We start from the raw sequence: 20,360 nt of genomic DNA on the forward strand, positions 1-20,360 counted from the left end.
TTTCCTCACTGAATGGGTTGTTGTCAGGCATTGGAAGGGGCTGCCCAGGGAAGTAATTGAGTCGCTGTCCCTGGAGGTATGAGTTGTGTAGATAAGGCATTTAGGGACCTGGGTTAGTGGTGGGCTTGGCAGTGTTGGGTTAATGATTGGACTTGGTGATGTTAAAGGTCTTTTCCAACCTAAATGATTTGCTGATACTATGAAATAATGAAATCTGGTGTGTGTGGGAACAAAAATAGGGAGGAACCCCTATGAAAAACCACCCGTCGAAACGCAAACAGTTTAAAAGATATCAGATAAAGGGGAAGAGGGCAAAAACCCTTTTCCATGGCAGCTGTTGGTTTTACACAGGTTTAAGTGTAGAACTACATTGCATAGCTTCTGTTAGTCTGGTTTTCATCAGTATATTTTTGGTTTAGCCTGGTCCATAGTCACTTACAGGTGTTTTGAGCACTTATGATCTACCTTTAAGGAGTTTATTACCTTGAAACTAAAACCAAATAATCCTTCTCTTCATGTGAAGGGTCCTCTGCATCCTCCGTTACAGCCTCAGCCACAACCTCAGCCTCAGCAGCACCATCACCAGCAGCAGCAGCAGCACCATCACCAGCAGCAGCAACAGCAACACCATCATCATCTCCAAGGGCCGCCACAGCCCTTGATGCCCATGAACCAGCCACAGTTCAGGCCTCATATGCAGCCCGCACAGCAGCAGCCGAATAACAACAGGATGCAGTGTCAGCCACGACAGGGTCCAATGAAGCCAAGACATGTAAGTACCACATCCGTCAGTGTTGCCTTGTGTATTACTGCATGTGTAACAGGCATGTAAGCACAGGCTTCAAAAACTTACCAGCGTGCTTTTCCAGTTCTGTTTCATACTCTGCTGTCGCCTTCTCTCACCATTTTTTGCTCTTTTCCTTCCCTGATAATTTTTTAAACTTACACCCACAAATAGTATGTGTATTTTTCCCCTTTTTCTTTTCTCGTCCAGCCTTCAGTGTTTTTCTTGATCAGAGTCCAATAATAGGTAATGCTGTTGCCCAAAAACTGGCAGTAAAGGGTTTTTGGAGGATAGGTTTGTTTAGTAAGATTTTTAATATGCTGGTAGCCTGTGATTCTGTGAGAGCCCAGTTCTCTGACACCATCTTTCAGTCTGAAAGCCTCTCTGTACCACTGCTAATGAGGTTTCTGGTTCAGATAGCGCCACTCATGTCATGTGAGTTTGCTCCAGTACAGCATATTCTGTTGCTTGGTAGGTTGGGGTGGTATAATGGTATGAAGCAACGCTCAAGACAATGAGACTGTGGTTCAGAGTAATTGCTTTGATTAGAAAAATAAAACACACAGTGAAGCCAATTTCTGAGAAAGATGTTAAACAAGTGAGATTCAGGTTTGCTCTTAATTAAAGAAAAATAAACCCATTGTTAAAATGTTCTCATTTCTGTAATTTTTTCTTTCACATTAAAACTACTGTGTTTCTTTGAAAAGCTTTTTTCCCCAAACTTCATCAGATCATAGAAATGTGAAACAAGAAACACTTTAGTCTGGTTTGTAGTGCATGTCTGCAATTTTTTTCATGTTCTGTTTTTCAGAGTACACCGTCACAAAATATTGTCAAGCGTCCAAATCAGCAGCTACAATCAACCGCTCCAAGAAATAGTAACTTGCGTGAGTTGCCGATAGCACCATCCCATGCTATGGAAATGAGCAACAACAGGCGAACCTCTACCCCAGCTGCTCAGGTCAAACCCATTACCAGCACGATGTCTGCCACCAAGCCTGTAGCTGGTGTTGGAAACTCCCAGGGAAGGCCTGAGATGAAAGCCAAAACAATCACACCAGTGGGCCAAGCAAAATCAGAAGTAAAATCTGAACCAGAGGTAAGGCATTTCTTAAAAAACAAACAAACAAAAAATAAAAAACAAGCCACACAAACAAAAAACTCTCACCTTATAACTTTTGTAGTCTGATTGGTGAACTGTAAACATGCTTAATGTATTATTCACCCAATATTTTTGGTGCCACTAGAGGCCTCCCTTCTGAGTGGCACTTTCCTCTTTAATGTGATAGCAAAACCAGTCTCCATTGATAAAAAAAGAAGTCTGGAATATTGGCAGGGCTGTGGTGAGTATGTTCTGCAGGAGGAGGATTCATTTCTACGATGAAAAGAGGGCGGTGTGTAAAGGTCATCAGTGATACAGGCCTCTGAAATAAATATCCATTGTGCCCATTTTTGTCTTCCAGCATTATGATCATGATTTTTTTTTCCGGGTAACCACTTTTTTCTAAATCAGAAAACCTCTTCTATTTCCTATGATGCTTTATGATTCAGAAAAAAGGGCTGGTGAAGAGTGTGATCTTCCTCATGCTGTTTTCCTTTAGGCTGCCCTGTCTCCTCTGTGGTCTTGAACACTCATGCAGGAGGCTGCAGCTGCATCATCCATGAAGCTGCTGCTTCTTGAAGAAAAATCTCTTCAATGAAACCTTTTGTTGTGAGGGGAAGATAAGAAATGCTCATGGTTTTAATTTTGGAGAAAATGATGCTGTTTGCTCTGCTAGTAATCAAAAAAGTCAGATGCCAGTGTTCTGGGCTCCACTGGATGCTGTGTGAACAGAGGACCATTTACCTGCACAGATCGTCCTGGAAGCTAGACTCCATGAGCACTGTTAGTTTGAGAGAGTGGGTAGGATTGCACTGATGGTGCTGTTAATCCTGAACATCAGGAGGTACCAGAGGAACATGATAGCTAAATACACCCAATTTCTAAGTATCAGGTTATTCTGAGCAGAGCTGTGTGCCTTTATAGTTTCATTGACCATGAATCTTGTCTCAAAGACTAGCTTTTCTTCAGCAAGTGTTGAAAGCTCTAATTGTGGTAATACTGTCTTCCCTTTAAGCTGCTCATGATTAGCTTTTCATCCTGTTCTTGCATTACGGATGGTCATAACTAATTTTCACAAATGAGGCACAGAAGAAACCCATAGCTAGCAGTGTCTGACCTCCTGTGTACTTGCTTTCCAATGGTAATATAAAAACAAAAATTATCATTTCTCAGCTTTTAATTTTGATCTTTTTTGAAAAAATTGCTTAATGCTCTTCCCCTCCATTTAGTCTCTTTGAATAATCAAAGTCACAAAATGCAGTGCCTTTTAGAGAAGCCTCCATCTTTCAGGACATGAAGTTTTGCAGCAAATCACCTACAGGCCTCCCCAGCTAAAGTATCTTAAAGTTCTTTTCTTAATTTTCATATGACTGAACTATAAATTAGTTCAAAAATATCTCTGGTAGTGTTTCATATTTTTCACTCCTCTTAATCAAGTGAATTTAAAAAAACCCAAAACAACAACAAAAACCCCACAAAACAAAATGACATTAAAACAACAACACCACAACCAAACAGATCAGTCATCTTGTTGTTAGGATACATTTAAAACTTAAAATTCAAACAAATCTGTGGGTATAAGACCGACTAATCTTACTTGTATGAATTCCTGGTTTTACAAATAAAGCTTTCTTTTCATTTCTGTGCCAAAGCTATCTTTGAAAACAGTTTGATACTTGTTGCATTTAACTTTTTGCAAAACAGGTTAAAAAAAATTTGCTTTGGAAAAAATGATGTCCCCTAGTATTGCAGTTATTAACCATAAGAATAGAGCCTTTGTCGATACACTTAGCAAGTACTAGAAAAGTGTGAGAATGTACATGCACACAGAACCCTTCTCCTTTCAAAGCAGACTTGAAGAAGAGCCCCGTTCTGCGAGCAGCGGTGCAGCAGCAGCTCTCCCCTTTCAGCTCTGCCGCTGCGGTAGTCGTCTTCACTGATGCTGTGCATTGCCACTAATACAAACAGCATCGCTGTGTTAGGTGGTGTTCATTTCCAAGTATTTAGTCATGTTCTACACTACTGTTGTAATGTAGGTTATTACATTTATCTCCTCAGGTAGACTGGAAAGTTTTCCTGTTGTCTTTGTGTGTTTTTCTTGTCATTAGCTGACTTCATCCTGTTCTTTTGCTTTTTATGAAGATGAGAGAGTTAAGTTCTATCATCTTTTCTAGCTGTATTGCTCAAAACTGAGTTGGGCAGGTTATTTTGCAAGTGTCTTCAGCTGGAAAATTAAGACTTTTCTTTGCATCCTTCTTTGCAAAGAGTCAGTGCCCATGTTTATGAATGCCCTATCATTCAGAAAGTCCCAAAAATAGTAATATTGGCTATTAAAGGTTTTGCTCAACTTCAAAATAGGTATTTTGAAAAGTTTGCAACCTGGGTGACTAGGAGATTAAAAACTACGTTTCTACTTTACTAATGGTATGCTTGTGTTCCTGTGAGACTGTGAAATACTGACTTTAAATGCCTTTCTTTAGAACAACTGTTACTCTCCAAGACTTAAAATTGCATATTGTCAGTCTGAAAAATCATTTTGTCAAGTGTGGTTGATGATGGTGGGTCTGAGTCTGCTCATGTTAAGGTCAGTTTAGGATAAAAGCAATTAAGGCAATGTTAAGCATTTCTTAGTATAAAGAAGGGGAGGAATGGAGACAGGTGATGTGATTCTCTTTAGAAGTGGATATTGGAGCTCAGCACAGGAGAGAAATTAATAGAATTGCATAATCATAAGTGTACTGATAGTATTACTTATTGCAGTTAATGTCCCTGGTGTACTGAAGGAAAACCTTCACATTTACCAGATTTGGGATAATGGAATGTGAAGTTGAGTTCTTGGGTTATATGTTGCTGTCTTTTTTTAAAAAGACCTGCAATATGGAAAGTAGTTCCTGCATTGCTATTGGAGCAAGTGTATCTAAATACTTTCCATATTTTTGGAAATTAACTACCTGAAAAAATTGTACCTGTCTAAATTTCAGTTTTCTGCAGTATAAATAGGTTTGATTTCCAAATTTTTATGATGGTGCCTCCTGTCTTGTGCTTAGAAGCTTCTTCATATCACAGTCGTTTTCCAGTTGGAAGATTGTAAGAGGACAGCGTGTTTCTCAAAGTTCCTTGTAACCTTGATCCTAACACTCTTCCTGTTTGTCCAAGATGCACAGCAACTGTGCTTTGTTAGGGTGATTTGTACATTCCTGGGCACCATCAGTAATGTGAAATGTGTAGTGTGTATGCAGCCTGCCTTTAAGATACTTGGTGGTTTTGAACACAAGCAGCCAAGTGATGTAATTTAGATCTGCCTTTACCTTTTATGAAGGCTTGTCATGAATTGTTGATCAAACGATTCTAGCCTGTTTGGCTTCTAGTGTTACAGCTGAAAAACTAAAGATAAATCTGCTGAACAGATCTGTGTATATGCTACAGATCAAACCCTTTTGTTTGCTCTGTCCTTGCACCCATTCTGCAGAGGGACACAGGCACCTGCTTATATGATTCCTTTTTTGTTCCTTGATAGCAAGCCAGAACACTTAGAGTATCTGGTTCTTATGACTCTGCATTTAATTCTATTAACTAGTAATAAAGCCTGCAGACCTCTAAAAAGGTGGGGGGATTGTTTTTCTTTAATTCACAGTATGAGGGACAAACTATTGATACTAGGACTTAATTTAAGTGGTAACTCCTTGTTTTAGAGCTTGTCTTTTGGTGTTTTCAGTGAACAGTGTCACTCTAAGTTCTCTACAGGATGTTGTAGGACTGCTGCTTCTCTCACTGCAGCTCTGCGGTTACTCTTGGAAAAGCAGCTGTAACATTTTCTTTTGGCACTTTACATCAAAGCCTCTTTGGACCTTAAGGCAGAAGAAAACCTGTAGCTAAGCCTTGTTCTTCTCTCCAGACTACAATGAAATGCACTGTGGTCAGGAACTGTCCAAAGACAGATGAGTATCCACTTTTTTAAAAAAATAAAAAGCCACAACAAAAAAACCCACTATCCACCAAACCAAGAAACCTAAACAACATCAAACAAAACCAACCATCACCCTCAAAACCCAACAGAGAAAAAACCCTCCACAAAACCAAGGGAACTGCTTTGCATTCCTGGCCTTGCACTCTGTAGGCTCCTGTAAAAGAAGGGGCCATATACAACAAACCGTTCTTCACGATGTGGAGTTTTCTGTAGAAAAAGGTGAAATGTCAGGAGTTTGTCTAGGGAAAAGGCTGCTTCAAGAAGTTCTGCTTCTTCACCTACAGATAATGTTGCTTTTTGCAGGAAACTTCAAAATACAAGCTGTGAACTTGATGACTATTTTGGAGGATGTCTATTTTCTCCCAGTTGCTTTTTTGTTTGGTTTGGTTTTTTGGATTTGCTTGGTTTGGGTTTTCAGGCAGTGCTACTGCTTATTGGAGAAATCTGTACTGGACTTGTTAAACTAATGTGATGGAAATCATTAGCAATAGGAATTTCATCCTGACCCCGATCTACTGTCTTGCCTGTTCTGTATGATGAAGGTCCGTATTACATAGTATAGGTAGTCTATATATAGTATACATCATATGTGCATACACACAGTACGATAGTGTAGTTTGTGTAAGGTGCTCTTAAAGCTAAGCACCAGAGGATTTAGCTTGTTTTTAGCCTAGTGAGGAGATTGTCCATTCTGTATCTGTACTGTTGGGTCATTGCACAACTAATTCCAGTTAAATCTGATTCCCAATTCAAATATTCTGATGATCAGGGGGTCATATTGTTTGGTCTTACTCTAGCTGCAAGGGTATTTTACTGAGAACTTAAAGTAGTAGCAACCTGCTCATGAAGATGAAGGGTTTAGGTCTACCTATAGCCTGGTAACAGGCTGATCTGCGGTTGTCATATGACCTCAGAGCTCGTGGTCCTTGATTTCAAAGCCAGTGTTTAATGCTAGTGTATTTGAAATCCGTGTATCTGACTGTGGTGCAGAGATCTGGCTGTCTTTTGGGATGTTCGTGCCTTTTCTGCTGGCAAGATGTATTTAAGTATGCCATGGAGTATGCATCTCCGCTGTATGTAGGCTTTGAGTTTGTGTTTTGTACTTACTGGATTGTGATGTGCATCTTCCAAGGCCTTCAGAACTGGTTAGATGGTGATATGACCAGACAGGTCCCTGATAATAAAGGAAGCTGACCGAAGAGCTGGTCTCAGGCAGGTTCTTGCTAGTACTGACACTCTCCATTGAACAATAAAAAAAAACAAAAAAGAAGTGCTACCTGCAGAGGTAAATTTGGTACTGACTCACTGGCATCCATCAAACCCATTTAGATAAAATGCAGAATATTCTGACCTAAAGCAAAGCGAGCGAATAAATGAATTCATTAAGTGGAAGAGGTTTTGTGCTTGGACAGATTCAGTAATTGAGATACTTCCTGTCTCTGAAAGTGACTGAAAAATCTTATTCATTGCATGAGGATCTGTATAACAGCACATCCTCCTCTTATCTAGAGCTTATCTGTAGTTTGGCATCCTATGCAAATTATATTAAGGGTCTTAACCTTTTACTGTATTTTGTAAGGGCCTTTTTTAACAATCCATCTCCAGTTTTCAATTTAAGATGACATATTTGAGTTTCCTGCCACTGCCCATTTTACTTTGTATAACTACATTCCTGTTCCTGTTTATTAATGAAGACCTGTAATGTAGTTGTTAGTGATTAGCCATTAATCACCACTGTCGTAGTCTCAAAAGTATGGCAGAGGATTAGAACCCTTTGGTAGATGAACCTTTCTCCTAAAAAGCACGGCGTTAGACTTTATCTCAGAGCTATAGCCCATATGTAATAATAATAATAGTTTAAAAATCCAGTTTTGTTAAAGTCTTAACCATAATTTCAGCTGGAATTGTAGTGTGAGACATACAGCTATTTCTCAGTCACTGTGGGAATAATCCCCATCAGTAGGTGCTCAGGGAAGAAGCAGTTATATCTGAAGGAAACATTCAGGATTTAGGGCAGGATTCTACTATTACAAATGCTGCTTTACTGGGCTTTTGTATCTGCGAACCAACTTTATGGTTGGATCTGTTCTGCTCTGTTTTTCCTTGGGTTGGGGAGGATTTTGAGATACATCAGAGGTAAAGGCACTTGAATTCAAAAAATAATTGTTACACATTTGGGTCCTATATGTGCAAAAAATGGCATTTATGTTGACAAGAGCTTGCACCCAGTGACTGCAAGGTAAATAACTTCATCACGAATTCCCAGCACTTTAGAAACATTTTGGCATTCTTTATGCTCTAATTTACAAAAATGGGAAGTGTTGTTACTTTGAGGGCTTGTTTTCGTTAGGGGTGATTTATATATCTCAAGTTGAATGTTATGCTCATTGCCATCTGTAAGCAGTCTCTACAGGTTCCTATGATTTTTAAACAGTTGAAAATAAATCATATAATGAAAAAGAATGCTTTGTAATTTTGGAAAAAAGCATGTGATTGTATCACAAGAGCAATTTGATTTCTTTTCTAGGATGATGAGAATCTTCATTTCCCTGACTTTTGCCCATTTCATACAGCTTTTCATAAGAGCCTGTTGTGCCAAAGTTGAAGAATCTTGAGAAGGGTTATTCGATGATGTGTAATACTCTTAGAAGGGCCTAGGGCTGGAATATTAAAGGCATTCTCTATGTACCATTAATATTCCAACACTGCATTTGGCAACATTTTGATTCTGAAGAGAGTGCATGAGTTCAAGGTCAGAGAGATTGACTTGTGCTGTTCATTATAACCAATTATTGTGTGACAAATGAGTTTGAGATCAGGCTGAAAATTCTGTGAGAAAAATCAATAGTTCTAATCAGGGCCTTTCAGGTCATTTACCACCCTACCTTTTGTTACTTTGTCAGAAAAGAGCAAGATAAAACCTGTGTGACAGTAGGTTGACTCTGTATTGTTACTTCCCATTTGAAACATATTTTGATATCTGGAATTATATTAATAGTTTAATTGGTTTTAGAAGCTTCTAAATGAGTTCCAATTTGTAAAACTTCTTTTTTTTTTTTTTTTGGTAGTATTCTGCTAAGATTTCTCAAGTGGTGCTAAAGCTTTTATTTTTTCCTGTCTAGGAAGTAGTGTATCTAAGTCCTAAACCAGATTTGAGCTGTTTGTAGCGAATAGCACATAAACCTTACCAACAGATACACTCCACTAATAGCCTTAGCTTGGTACGATGGATAATTTAAAAAGCTTTTCAGAGAGTTATGGCTTTGACATTTGAAACAACAATTTAATGTTGTTTTGACCGAGCTGGGCATTTGTTGAGAATTTTATACATTCTTTTGTATTTTCCTTTGTAGTATCCAGATGAAGATGAAGAAACTAGATTGTATCGTTTGAAGATAGAAGAGCAGAAGCGTCTAAGAGAAGAAATTCTGAAACAAAAGGAGCTGAGACGGCAGCAGCAGGCTGGTGCTAGAAAGAGAGAATTGCTCGAAAGGCTTGCGCAGCAGCAGCAGCAACCTACTCAACAGTCCTACATGCAGCAGGAGGAGGAGGACTCTGAGTTCCCCGCCAACGGCAGCCCTTACATACCCCATGCTGGCTTACAGACCAGGCAAAATGTGAAAAACAGACTACTTGTTAAAAAGCAAGATATGGTAGTTCCAAATATGCAGCCCAAACCCACAGATTTCCCGCAGTTTGGGGCGAATATGCCGTACCAAGGACAGCAGATGAAGCCGGTGAAGCAGCTGAGGCAGACTAGGACAGTACCTCCGAGTCAGCCTCAGACACCGCACAAAGTACTGCAGATGAAACCTGCTGCAGCATCGCTGCCCACGACACAGACTGCTCGAGTGGCTTCGGTACAAGCAAGGCCCCAGGAACTGAAACCTGGCGTGAAAAGGACTGTCATGCAACGGACAAACAGTGGTAGTGGAGATGGGCCCCATGCCGGCAGCAAAGTCAGGGTGATTAAGTTGTCAGGAGGGGTAAGTTTCCAAGGCTCATCTCGTGTGTGTGTGTCCTCACGGTTTGGTTTTGTGTGTTTCATGCTGTGTAATGCCAAAATAAAAGAAGGGCGGCCTAAGCTGATGAGGGAAGTAGCAAGTTTAGGAGACCTAGTAGTCTATATTTTATATTTTCAGAACTATAAGTTATTAGCAGTTATTCAGAAAGTGATGCTTTACTGCCAGGCAGTTATGGCTGAAATCACACTGAAATAATCCTTCAAAGTTGTAACATGAGTCTGAAAGACTCTTTAACTGAGTTCCTTTTGCTGAAGGTTGAAAGGTCTGATAATTGGTCAGAGAAAAGCCTGTTTCTGAGGTTGGGTTGAAAAGCTAGGCTCTGCTCATCTGGTCGTTGAAACCACCTAATTTAGTTGTGTGCAGATGCTGGTGTTAGGGTGGTTTCTGTATGCCGGGGAAGATTGCTTTTATTTTCTTGAGCAGCGTGTTGTGAAACTAATTTAAGCAGTGTCTTGGAGGGGGATGTTTTCTGTTAGAGGCTGGGTTTAAAACGTTACCGTTTCACTTCTGCATCTAAATGAGATTTCCTTATCTTTTGATGAGGGATCTATTATCTGCAGAGTGTCCCTTGAGCCACTGGTGTTGTGGAGGGCTCACAGTGCTGGTCTCGATGGCAGTGTGCATATTTAAGATCTGGGGCTTTGGTTAGAAAGTATCTTGACCAAATTTCTTCTGTCTTAATGAAAAGACAAGTTAATTTGTTAGGGCTCTAAAGAAAAGGACGTGATGGGACCTAGTGAGATTGTGTTGTCAGGGTGAAATCTGTCCTTGGGTCTATGCAGAGGAGGAAAGGAGGGATGCGATGTGGTACGTCGGAGGTGGTGGTTTGGTGTGTTTTATGAAGAATGCTGCTTAAATTATTCAGAGCATTAATTGGGGAAACTTAGAGTACTGCTGTAATCTGTGGTGAAGTGAGCAGTGTGTTAACAGGGGCTGAACAAGGCCTTGGAGGCTAGGCTTTACTCCGTAGAAATGGGTAGGAAGTCAAAATGCCAAAGTCTTAACTACTTTTTTGTAAATGTTTTCCTACAGTTCATAAAAATTAAATACATCAAATTGTGGACTGCATAATGACCACGTGGTCTTTCAAAGTAGTAACATAAAGGGCCTTATTGACAGCATGGAGCCGACAACAGCCTGGCTTGGAGGATGCCTAATTCCTCAGACATGATAGCTTAAGTATGGAAGACTAAAGTACAACAAGTTCAAAGAAATTGATTCTGTTGGGCTACAAATATTTATATATATAAATATGTCTGCAGGAATCCCAGTGGCCTGCAAGAGGTATGACAGGTTTGTTATTCATGAATAATTGAATAAAGCAATCATGCACAACTTCTTTTATTATGTGGTAAAACAAAACAGTGCCAGTCACCACTGTGTACAGCGCTTCGAAACAAATGGTTATCAGTACCCACAGTAGCATTCACAGTGAAATAGTTTTTATCACAATGCTCTATTTCAGGAAACCGTAGGTGATTTGTTTCAGATAAGTCTCATGGTAAGCCAGGGCAATTAGCTTTACTCAATGCATGTGTAACCCCTCTTTCATTGTGCACAGGAGCAGATTTGCTCCGTCCTTGGCTTTCGGATGCTGAGGTTTTAGCAAGGCAAAGCAGGTTCTTTGCATGTAGCCTTTGTTACTTTTCATATTGCCATGGACATCTTGCATTTTTATTCCAACTGTGGAAGAATAAAAGCAGGCATTGCAATTAGTTGTTTAACACTGATCAGGATAGTTGATTAATTGTTAATGTTAGTGACAAGCTGAACCTATGACTTCGTTTCTTTGACGAGGCAAGGAAAAAGAAAAAACCGAGCAGCAGAGGGGCCCAGTCTTGTCCATATTGACAGCATTTAAAAGAAGAATTAAAAGCTGCTTGGACTCAGAATACTATAAAGATCACAGATCACATACAGTTTCTATTTCTAGTGGATAGTCCTACCACGTGCTTTTATTAACTTTCACAATGTCTGCCTCAACACTAAATATAAAGCAAAAGCGAAATCCCACTTTTCCTAGCCATTCTCCTTAGCATGTAATAGTGCTTCCTCTGATTCCCTGCCTTTGGCCAAAGGGGTGGCTGGTGTCTCATATGCACTGACTTGATCCTGCAGTTAAGCAGCCCTGCTGTTTCTGTCAGTCTGGTCACTTGTACCCTTTCTCCTTTCTAGAGATGGTTTGAATGCTCACGTACGAGTGTGCTGGCTTGCAATTAGACGCAATGCACATTCTTTTTTTTCCAAGCTCTTGATTCATGTTGGTAAAGACTTGGAAAGTCCCTTCTCTTTAAGCCTGCCAGCCATGGTACAGCATAATAGAGCTGTCAGTTGAAGAATCTGATTGAAGCCAGGCCTGTACTAATTATCTAGACCAAACTGACCTAAAGCAGGAGCTGGTAGCGAGGACTGTTAGAAATTTGGTAGGGCCATCAGTGGAACAAGGATTAAATGTTGGTATGTTGCTGGGGATGTTTTCTGTCTGTCAGTTAAGATCCACTTGATGAGGTTTGTAGTGTACACATATTGTCAGGAGAGAACAGTTTCTTCTCTCAACAGCAGTATCTTTCCCAGTCTAAGGGTCTAACTAGGTTTTGTTTGTGTTCCTGGGCACTGCAGTACTGTTGAGGATCTCTGACCTCCAGGTAGAAGTATCCCTTATTACTTAAGAAGGTAGAATGGCCTTTCGTCTGTTTCCACAATATTCTCTCCTAAGAGGATTTTACAAGTATTTGTATGGAATTGTAAGAAATACGAATTAAATGCCAAGAAATATTTTAATTTGTTCAGCGTATGTAGTGCATAAGGTGCCTGAAGTTATGACTTGTTGAAGAAAAGGGAAGTAGTAAATGATTCGGCACTTCTGTATGTCAGACTGTCTGCATACCAACGTGACACGTTCTGTACTGTCACTAATGATTTTGTTCTGCTTTTTTAAAAACAAATCCTGCCCCCACCTCCCCCCCATACTGATGTGCCCATCCCTTCTTAATACTCCTGTAATTTTATGCAGGAATGGCAGTACAGTGAATAGTTTTCTATTTAAATTACTCCTTTAAATGTTATGTTCCTGGAAAATGAGGCAGTGCTTAGTGTTTAGCAGATGAACTTTGATTTTTGATTATTTTCTTTAATGGAGGCCCAAATGTCTTTTTGATCCAGTGAGCTTCATGCTTGGGTGGCATGTCTTTAGGGCCATCCTTTCCAGGTACAGGAGTTTGGTGTATTTGCTGCGTATTCATACTGGTATATTTTACTAAGAAAACATCTGTTTGCCTGGCTTGGTGAGGAACCCGAACTCTATCCTAAATATACTCATAAGAATAAACTTAGTGAGACTGTAGAGTGTTTGTTAGGAAGAAACACCCTAATATATCACTTAAAAATGTGATCATGAAATCATAAAAAAAAGGAGCGACAGGACCGTAGAAATAATTCATTCTGTCTTGATTGGGGGGGATGAACTCTGTAGGATTCCTGACTGATTTGTCCAGCATTTTTCTGAGATCTTATTTTTGGAGATTGGCCATCTATTTCAGTGTCTAACGTACATTCAGGAGAATTTTCTTAGTGACCAAATTTCTTGCTGCAATTTTGAATCTAGGACTTTTAGTATTACACTTCAAAAGAGATGGGAAAGAACTTATATCCCTCTTTGTGGTTGTCTCTCTTTTTAAAGATCTTTTAACTGTTACTGAGCACTAACATCCTTCACTCCCACTCCTGTTTCTAATGTCTTGGCTGTTTGTGGTGGTCTTTGGGCTCTCAGTGATCAGTCAGTACATAGTTCTAGTACCAAGTGCAATTGAATTCCTTAAGCCGATATATTGGAAGTGTCTGCTCGTGGAAGAACAGGTTTGTACCAGCTACAGCCTTAAATATTTTAACATCATATTTCATATGAGCTGAACATGTTTTTCATTTAGTTGGAGGTTCTGTGGGAAATGGTGGTATCTTAAAATCTGTGTATCATTCAATCGTCTTATATTGTTGTTGGGTGATTTCTCTCTAGCCAGAAAATGGCCTGCCATGCTCAGAGAGATGTGTGTCTGTCCCAAAGGCCTGAAAATGCTGATTCTTAAGCTGCACCAAGAACACACCAATCTTTGCCTCTGTGGAAAGCTGCACAATGAGTTTTATCTTAAATACATATATTAAAAAGTATGTTACAATCTGTGTGCCCTATTGGAGTAGAAACAGTATCTTATTAGTGATCGGAATTCCTGAAAACCTGAGATGATGCTTCATCTGAAAAGCTTGAAGTAAAGATTTGGCACGTTCGGTTGTTTGAGAAGCCTGTCACAAAAAATATCCTCAGATTGTAAAAAGAAAAAGAGAATTGGAATGGATGATAAACAACTTGATTCATATTTAGAGTAACTGAGAAGTGTAAGAGATGAATATGGAGTTCTAAATAAATACTAAGATACTGATGGAGATTATTGTTTGATACTGTAACCTTATCAACCAACTTTGCATAATGTTTGTACTTGTTTCTACTCGCATGTGTATGTTCAAGTTTAATTAAAAATATTTGACTTGAAAGCTCTATAGCGCCTTTCATCTAAATATGTCAGGAATTACAGACACTAAGATTTTTGGCATTTGGATGACAAGTTCTTGAGGGAGCCCTTTGCCCAGCTCAGCAGCGCTACCAGCTGCAAGGAACAACACAGGAACTCTCTCTGCAACCATGCCATTACTTGTTGCGCAGAGAAGCTGTGGATGCCCCATCCCTGGATGTCTTCAAGGCCAGGCTGCATGAGGCTTTGAGCAACCTGGTCTAGTGGAAGGTGTCCCTGCCCATGGCAGGGGGGTTGGAACTGGATGATCTTTAAGGTCCCTTCCAACCCAAACCATTCTGTGATTCTACTTGTTAGGAAGCGGGAGAATGGCACTGTGCTTTATTCATATCCCACTATGTGAAGGAGGTAAGGCTAATGTCGGTGTTCTGCCCGCAGCTGGCTGAAGGAGCTGCAGGAACCGTGATCGCTGAATTCCCGGGTACCGTGTTTGTCCTTCGGAGAGTGTCAAAATGGGCAAGATCTTTGAGGCAGTACTGATGTGAATTCTGATGAGAAAGGACTCTGCCTGCCACAAACTACAAGGCTCTGGAAATATTTCACAAATAGACATTAATTGCTTAATTCCAACTGGAAAAAAAACAAACCCACAAAAAAAAAAAAAAGGAAGTTAGGGAGTCCTGTGCTATTTTGGTTATGAAAAAGCCAAGTATTTTCATGAAACATTGGAAAATGAGCAATAAACCCTTTCCTCCCAGACCTCCACTGAGAATGGTTCCTACAGAGACCGAGTATTTTATGGCTTGGGGGTAGTGAGGTGGGATTTGCTGGACTATTTGGGGCGTATTTGGTTACTGGGAAAACGAAACACATGGGCATATGCGGCCACACGTAACAACGGGAGGGACTCGGAGCCAAACCAGACGCAGGTAGTGCTTTTTGTAATAAAATCCTTGAAAGAAGGAAGAGTTATCTACCTAAACTGAATTCAACTTTGCCGTGGATATCTTGGAACTAAGTGCAATAACGTGTTGCCTGTTGTAGACTGCAGAACAGGTTTCTCCTTTTCCTCAGGAGACTTTTGAATTGTATGTTGAGTGCTGCCTCCTCCTGAACACCCTGAAAGCAGGGCGTTTAGTATTGCTTGTCGCTCTTGTTAAGTCTCAAAGGAGGGTTTTTCTGCTGTCGTGTTATAGTGCAAAATTCATATTGATAGGATGTTGGTGTTAGGGAGCATGCAGTAGCCCAGTTTCCAGATAAAAATGACTAAAGGCAACCGTGACACCCTTGAAGTCATTATAGAGAGAAAGAGCTACTTTTCAAATGAAGACTGGTTGAATCCAGTTGGGAAACGTGCAGATTTGTCCAATTGAAATTTAATGTTTTGAGAAATGCCTTTGTTAAATGGTTTTTTGGATCTGACGCTTGGAATAGACCTTTAGTACAGAGGTGTGGCTGTGAGCGGGGACAGTCCTGGCGCTGGGGGTGGCTGTGGGGGAGGTAATGGGGGTTGGCCATGTCAAGGCTCTACAAGGAGCTTAGGGCAGCACACCAGAGGGATTCCAACTTGCTGTTAGTTTTATGCTTCAAGGAACACAAACTAGGGAACCTAGACGTGACACAAGAAGGGAAGTTCCAGCCTTACTGGTTTCTGAGTTGCTGAGTATTGCAGATACCCAGTACTGGCTTTCTGTGCCGTAGCTGGTGTCTGGCTTCAGCAGCTTTTGGCCATCCCCAGTTTTGAATTACTGGTATTTTCCGGCAGGAGCCTATTCCCCTAGTGATTTCTCTGCATGTCCAGCCTTTGCTAAAATTCTTTGTACGGAAAATTACCCCTATGACTGGCAACTGAAAAGGGAACCAGGAAAATTTGCTCAAAAGCATGTTTATTGATGTCTGCATTGTGTTTTGCAGACAGCAGTGTAAAAATGAAGGTACTTCTGGGAGTATTACACCTATCCAGCCCAGAACCTAGATTTTGCTGTAGCTTTGACACAATTTATATTTTTTTTTCATAATGAACTGGTGGGTGGTTGAATGAGAAAAACATGTAGTTCTGATTCGGTATCTGATCAGCTGTGTTTGCCACTCCCGCTGAAACTTGAGTGTAACACACGTGTGGCTAGGATGCTCTAGCATCTCTTTGGCCAGGACTTCTCCATGCCTTAGTTTTTCTCTCAGGCAGGTGAGGGGATACTTAAGAATTCCTTTAGTACATGGGATTAAATGGAATTAGCTGCTTTTTTTACAAGACACTTTCTTCTTCCTCTTCTGACTTCTCATACACCATTAGGCACGGGAGATGTCATCACATCATGACTTGCTGAAGCAGCTTAGCAGTCCCTATCACAGGGAGGGAACTGTTTCTGCATTTTATTTATTTATTGCTTAGTCTGGGTGCTCTTGCCTGATGTAAGTTTGCCCTATACCAAAGTTTTAGGCTGGGAAAAGAACCTGTAATTCACTGGCCAGCACTACAAGTGCCTTTTGTTGTGTGCACGGGGATTGCTTTGGTTGTTCTACAGCTTCTGTAGTCCGATGTAGCTTGTTTCTGTGCCTACTCTGAGTCAAAACCGTACCATTTGTATGCCTTGAACTGGTTGTTAATATGAGTTGTCTGTTAATTGGATAGTGTATTCCAGCCTGGCTGGAGAGCAGGAGTTTAAGTACTGCTATTCTTGAATTTTAAAAATACTTTTAAAGGTCTTAGAGGGCCTTTAAAGGAGATCTCCAGGTGTTTCTCAGTGGCGTTTGACAGACTGAAAACAGATCTTCAGCTGTTCAGAAACAGTGCTTGGTCATGTCACTTGGTTGTGGGATATTTGGCAGGTGATTAGGCTTCCTATTCCCAGGTCTCCAGTTTGTCAACTGTCTGTATCAAAGTAGTAAAGCATTTTGAGCACCAGTCGAAGAGAAATAGCTAATTACTAAGGATTTGTCTTTAATATGTTTCTGGTAAGTGTAGTGAGAAAATACTCATATATATTAAATGAATCTGTCTTGCTCTACTTGGTTTATGCTTTACGGGTGTTTTCTCTGTCACATGGGCATCATGGTTGTCTGTGTAGATGTCTGTCTCTTTTACTATGGTCAAGTCGCAGTATTAGTAAAATAGAAGTTTACACGTGAAAACCTATATGGCTGGTGAATAGTGATTTCTCTTATCCTTGAATTTAATAACCTAAAAGGTGGGGTTTTTTTCCCCTCCCTCTTGACTACTGTCATACTGTAGAGGTACTTGCTTCTAGAAATATTGACTTAAACTGGTAACACATGAGGGGTTTCTCTTTCCTTAAAGGAAATCAATTACAAGACACTTTTTGATTGAGATTTCCCTGCAAGATTTAAGCTTTCATCGTGCTGTGGAGAATTTGAGTTACAGTGCATCTAAGAAAAAAGATGGAAACATTTTGCTCCTCTGTTATTTTTACTGAAATCACTCGGAGTTTATTTCCTTTGAGTGCGTTATCCGGCGTGCGCATCCCTTTACTACGGGGTGATTTTGAATTAGCTTTATAAAGATTACGTGGATAGACACAGCATTGTCGTAGTTAATAGAAACCTGTGCAGTGAGGTCTATGGGCCGCAAGATCACTAACAGTGCCAGTGACAGTGAAGTATGGCCTTATCGAGAGGAGAATTCATAAGAGGCTGCCCTGGGACACCGCACCACTGTCCTTCTCTGTATCCTGACAATGTTATCTGTCCTCTCAGTACGGAGTATCAAATGTCTGTCACGAGTACAGAAATTAATTTAATGTCACCTGAAGACATGCAATTAATCTTTTAGAGGTTTTCATAATACCTTTACAGAAAGAGTTGCCAGTTTGGCGGATTTGGATTTTGGGGTTTAGCAGAAGATAAGGAAAATTAATTTTTCATCAGGGTTAATACAAGCTAGCAGGGCCACAAAGGCTGAGAAAAATGGTTTGGGAATTTGTCAAGTGTTGTCACTCTAGAATAATGCTGCTTAACGTCTGATAGGTGTAATCAAGAGTTGAGATTTCTATAGAGGGGGATTAATCAATTTGCTCACTACAGAATGCAAGTTGGTGATACCGTTCCTTCATGGGGTTTAAGAATGAAAATAAGATTTGATCTGTCAAATTGCGAGCAGCTCTGACAGTATCAATAGGCATTTTTATCAGTACATTTTAAAGCATTTGTTATAAATAAATTTGTCCTGCTAATGTTGGTGGTAAATAAACTTCATCTTCATTGTAAAACTGTCATAATGATTATGATAGAGTAGAGAGCTTCAGCCTGCTAAATTCAAGCAGTCCCTCATAAAATTCTGCTTTTAGAATTTGTGATCTTGTATTTGACAGAAGGGTCTTTATGCTTCTCAAAACCCAACACTGACTATATATATATGTATAGTGAGAGAGTCTCACTGTTGAAAAAAAGCCTCGATAAGAATCAAAATCGAAAATTCTTGGCCGTGGAATGGCGTAACTTCCCTTTTTTGTTAGTCCCGTTTCGGATCAAACTCTGCAGGCTCTTCCACAGTAGAAGTTTGAAAACCATTCACTGTGTTGATTAAATACTTCTGCCTCTATCTGTTGAGTTCTGTTTAATTACACGCAGTATTTGAAATCAACTATTTGTCGTTTGGGCACCACTAACAGTCTTGCAGTACTTGAAATTTTAAAGATAGTTTTTATACTTCCCCCTGAACGCAACTCCTGCCACTTAAAAAAAAAGGCATTTTCATTACTCTGGAACTAAATGAATAATGGTAAAGATAAATATGAATTTTGACAAGAAAGGACTTATATTTTTAATAACCTCCTGTTGCTGTGTGTTTAGATTTGGGGAGGGCAGTGAGGTAAGCTAGTGAAAAATCAGCAATACAGAAGTTATCTTTAGGAAAAGCAAAAGTTCATTTCAGAACTGAGACTTTTTAAGTAGAAGGAAGTTCATTTCAGAACTGAGACAGAACTGAGACTTTTTAAGTAGAAGAGATGTTAGCAATTTGGCTTCTGTCGCTTCTGCAATGCAGCTTTAGTTCACTTACCCGCTTGCCTGTAGCGTTGCTGTGTGTTGTGATTTCCCTTCTGGGTGCCAGCTTGCTGTGCACCGCGTGAGTGAACGGCAGGAGTCAGCATGACGTGCATTGTCTTTACAATCGTCCCTCTTGCCCTCCAGAATGTTCTCGTATGAGCACGTGACCTGTAAATAACGTTCTGAAGTTTCACAGCTCTAAGTCCCGATGTTAAAAGCTCTTTGTGGGTGTTTTGCTTGACTTAGTTCTCACTGACGTGCCTGAGGAAACCACTAGTTGTCTCTCGCAGAAGTACTGTGAAGGAGGGTGGTGGCCGTGAGTCCAAGTTGCCGCTAAACGCTGCTGCGGAGGTTGTTGCTTTGGCTTGGACAGCGATTGTCCTTGTACGGTCGTGTCTAATGAGTGAAAAAAGGGATCGATGCTAAGGTTTATCTGAGGCTGTGTCATTTTGCTTGCAGATAGTGCCCTAGGAGTCATGTTTGGGTTTTGTTTTCTTGAAAATCATTAGGATTTTGTCTTCTGATGAAGCCAGGGCTACCTGTAACCTAAAACAATGTGTTGCCGACTTGCAGGGAGCGCTTAGTCCTTGAGGACCGAGTCACTCACTCACGGACCTCTCTTGGGAAGTGGTGCTGCAGGTTCATCTCTGCTTCCCCTCTTCAGGTCATCTCAGAAAGCAGTAGATGTTCAGAGTGGTTGTATAAAGACAGGGTTTGATCCAGTTGTCCTTTTTTCCTTGTTGCAGGACCTTGCTTCATCCCCTTTTCTTACCCTATGGTCTGTTGTCACTCCCAGTGTTTTGTATTGGTTTTCTGATGCTTGAAATGTTCTGAATATTCTGAAATACATTAAAGAGGCTGGAGATGTTTCCATCTTTCCAGATTTTGCAGGAGCTTCATGCTGGCAGTGAAGCCCAAAGGTGGCTTTTGAGACCCCAGCAGGGAACAAACCACA

The 20,360-nt window shown here is 40.3% G+C and overlaps 1 protein-coding gene across 1 annotated transcript in view; it reads left to right on the top strand.

Annotated features, from left to right (window-relative positions):
• Nucleotides 1-523: 523 nt before the first annotated feature.
• Nucleotides 524-20,360, top strand: part of LOC104510052 (RNA-binding protein 33-like) — a gene marked incomplete at its 5' end in the record, with an annotated part of 34,744 nt that continues 14,907 nt past the window's right edge. The window contains 3 exons of the mRNA XM_010152185.1: nucleotides 524-772; nucleotides 1,596-1,883; nucleotides 9,207-9,839. Coding sequence (XP_010150487.1) covers nucleotides 524-772; nucleotides 1,596-1,883; nucleotides 9,207-9,839 — 1,170 coding nt within the window. The remainder of the gene's footprint in view (nucleotides 773-1,595; nucleotides 1,884-9,206; nucleotides 9,840-20,360) is intronic.

This window comes from Eurypyga helias, unplaced genomic scaffold (genome assembly GCF_000690775.1).
Source record: "Eurypyga helias isolate BGI_N326 unplaced genomic scaffold, ASM69077v1 scaffold7305, whole genome shotgun sequence".
Taxonomy (NCBI): Eukaryota; Metazoa; Chordata; class Aves; order Eurypygiformes; family Eurypygidae; genus Eurypyga; species Eurypyga helias.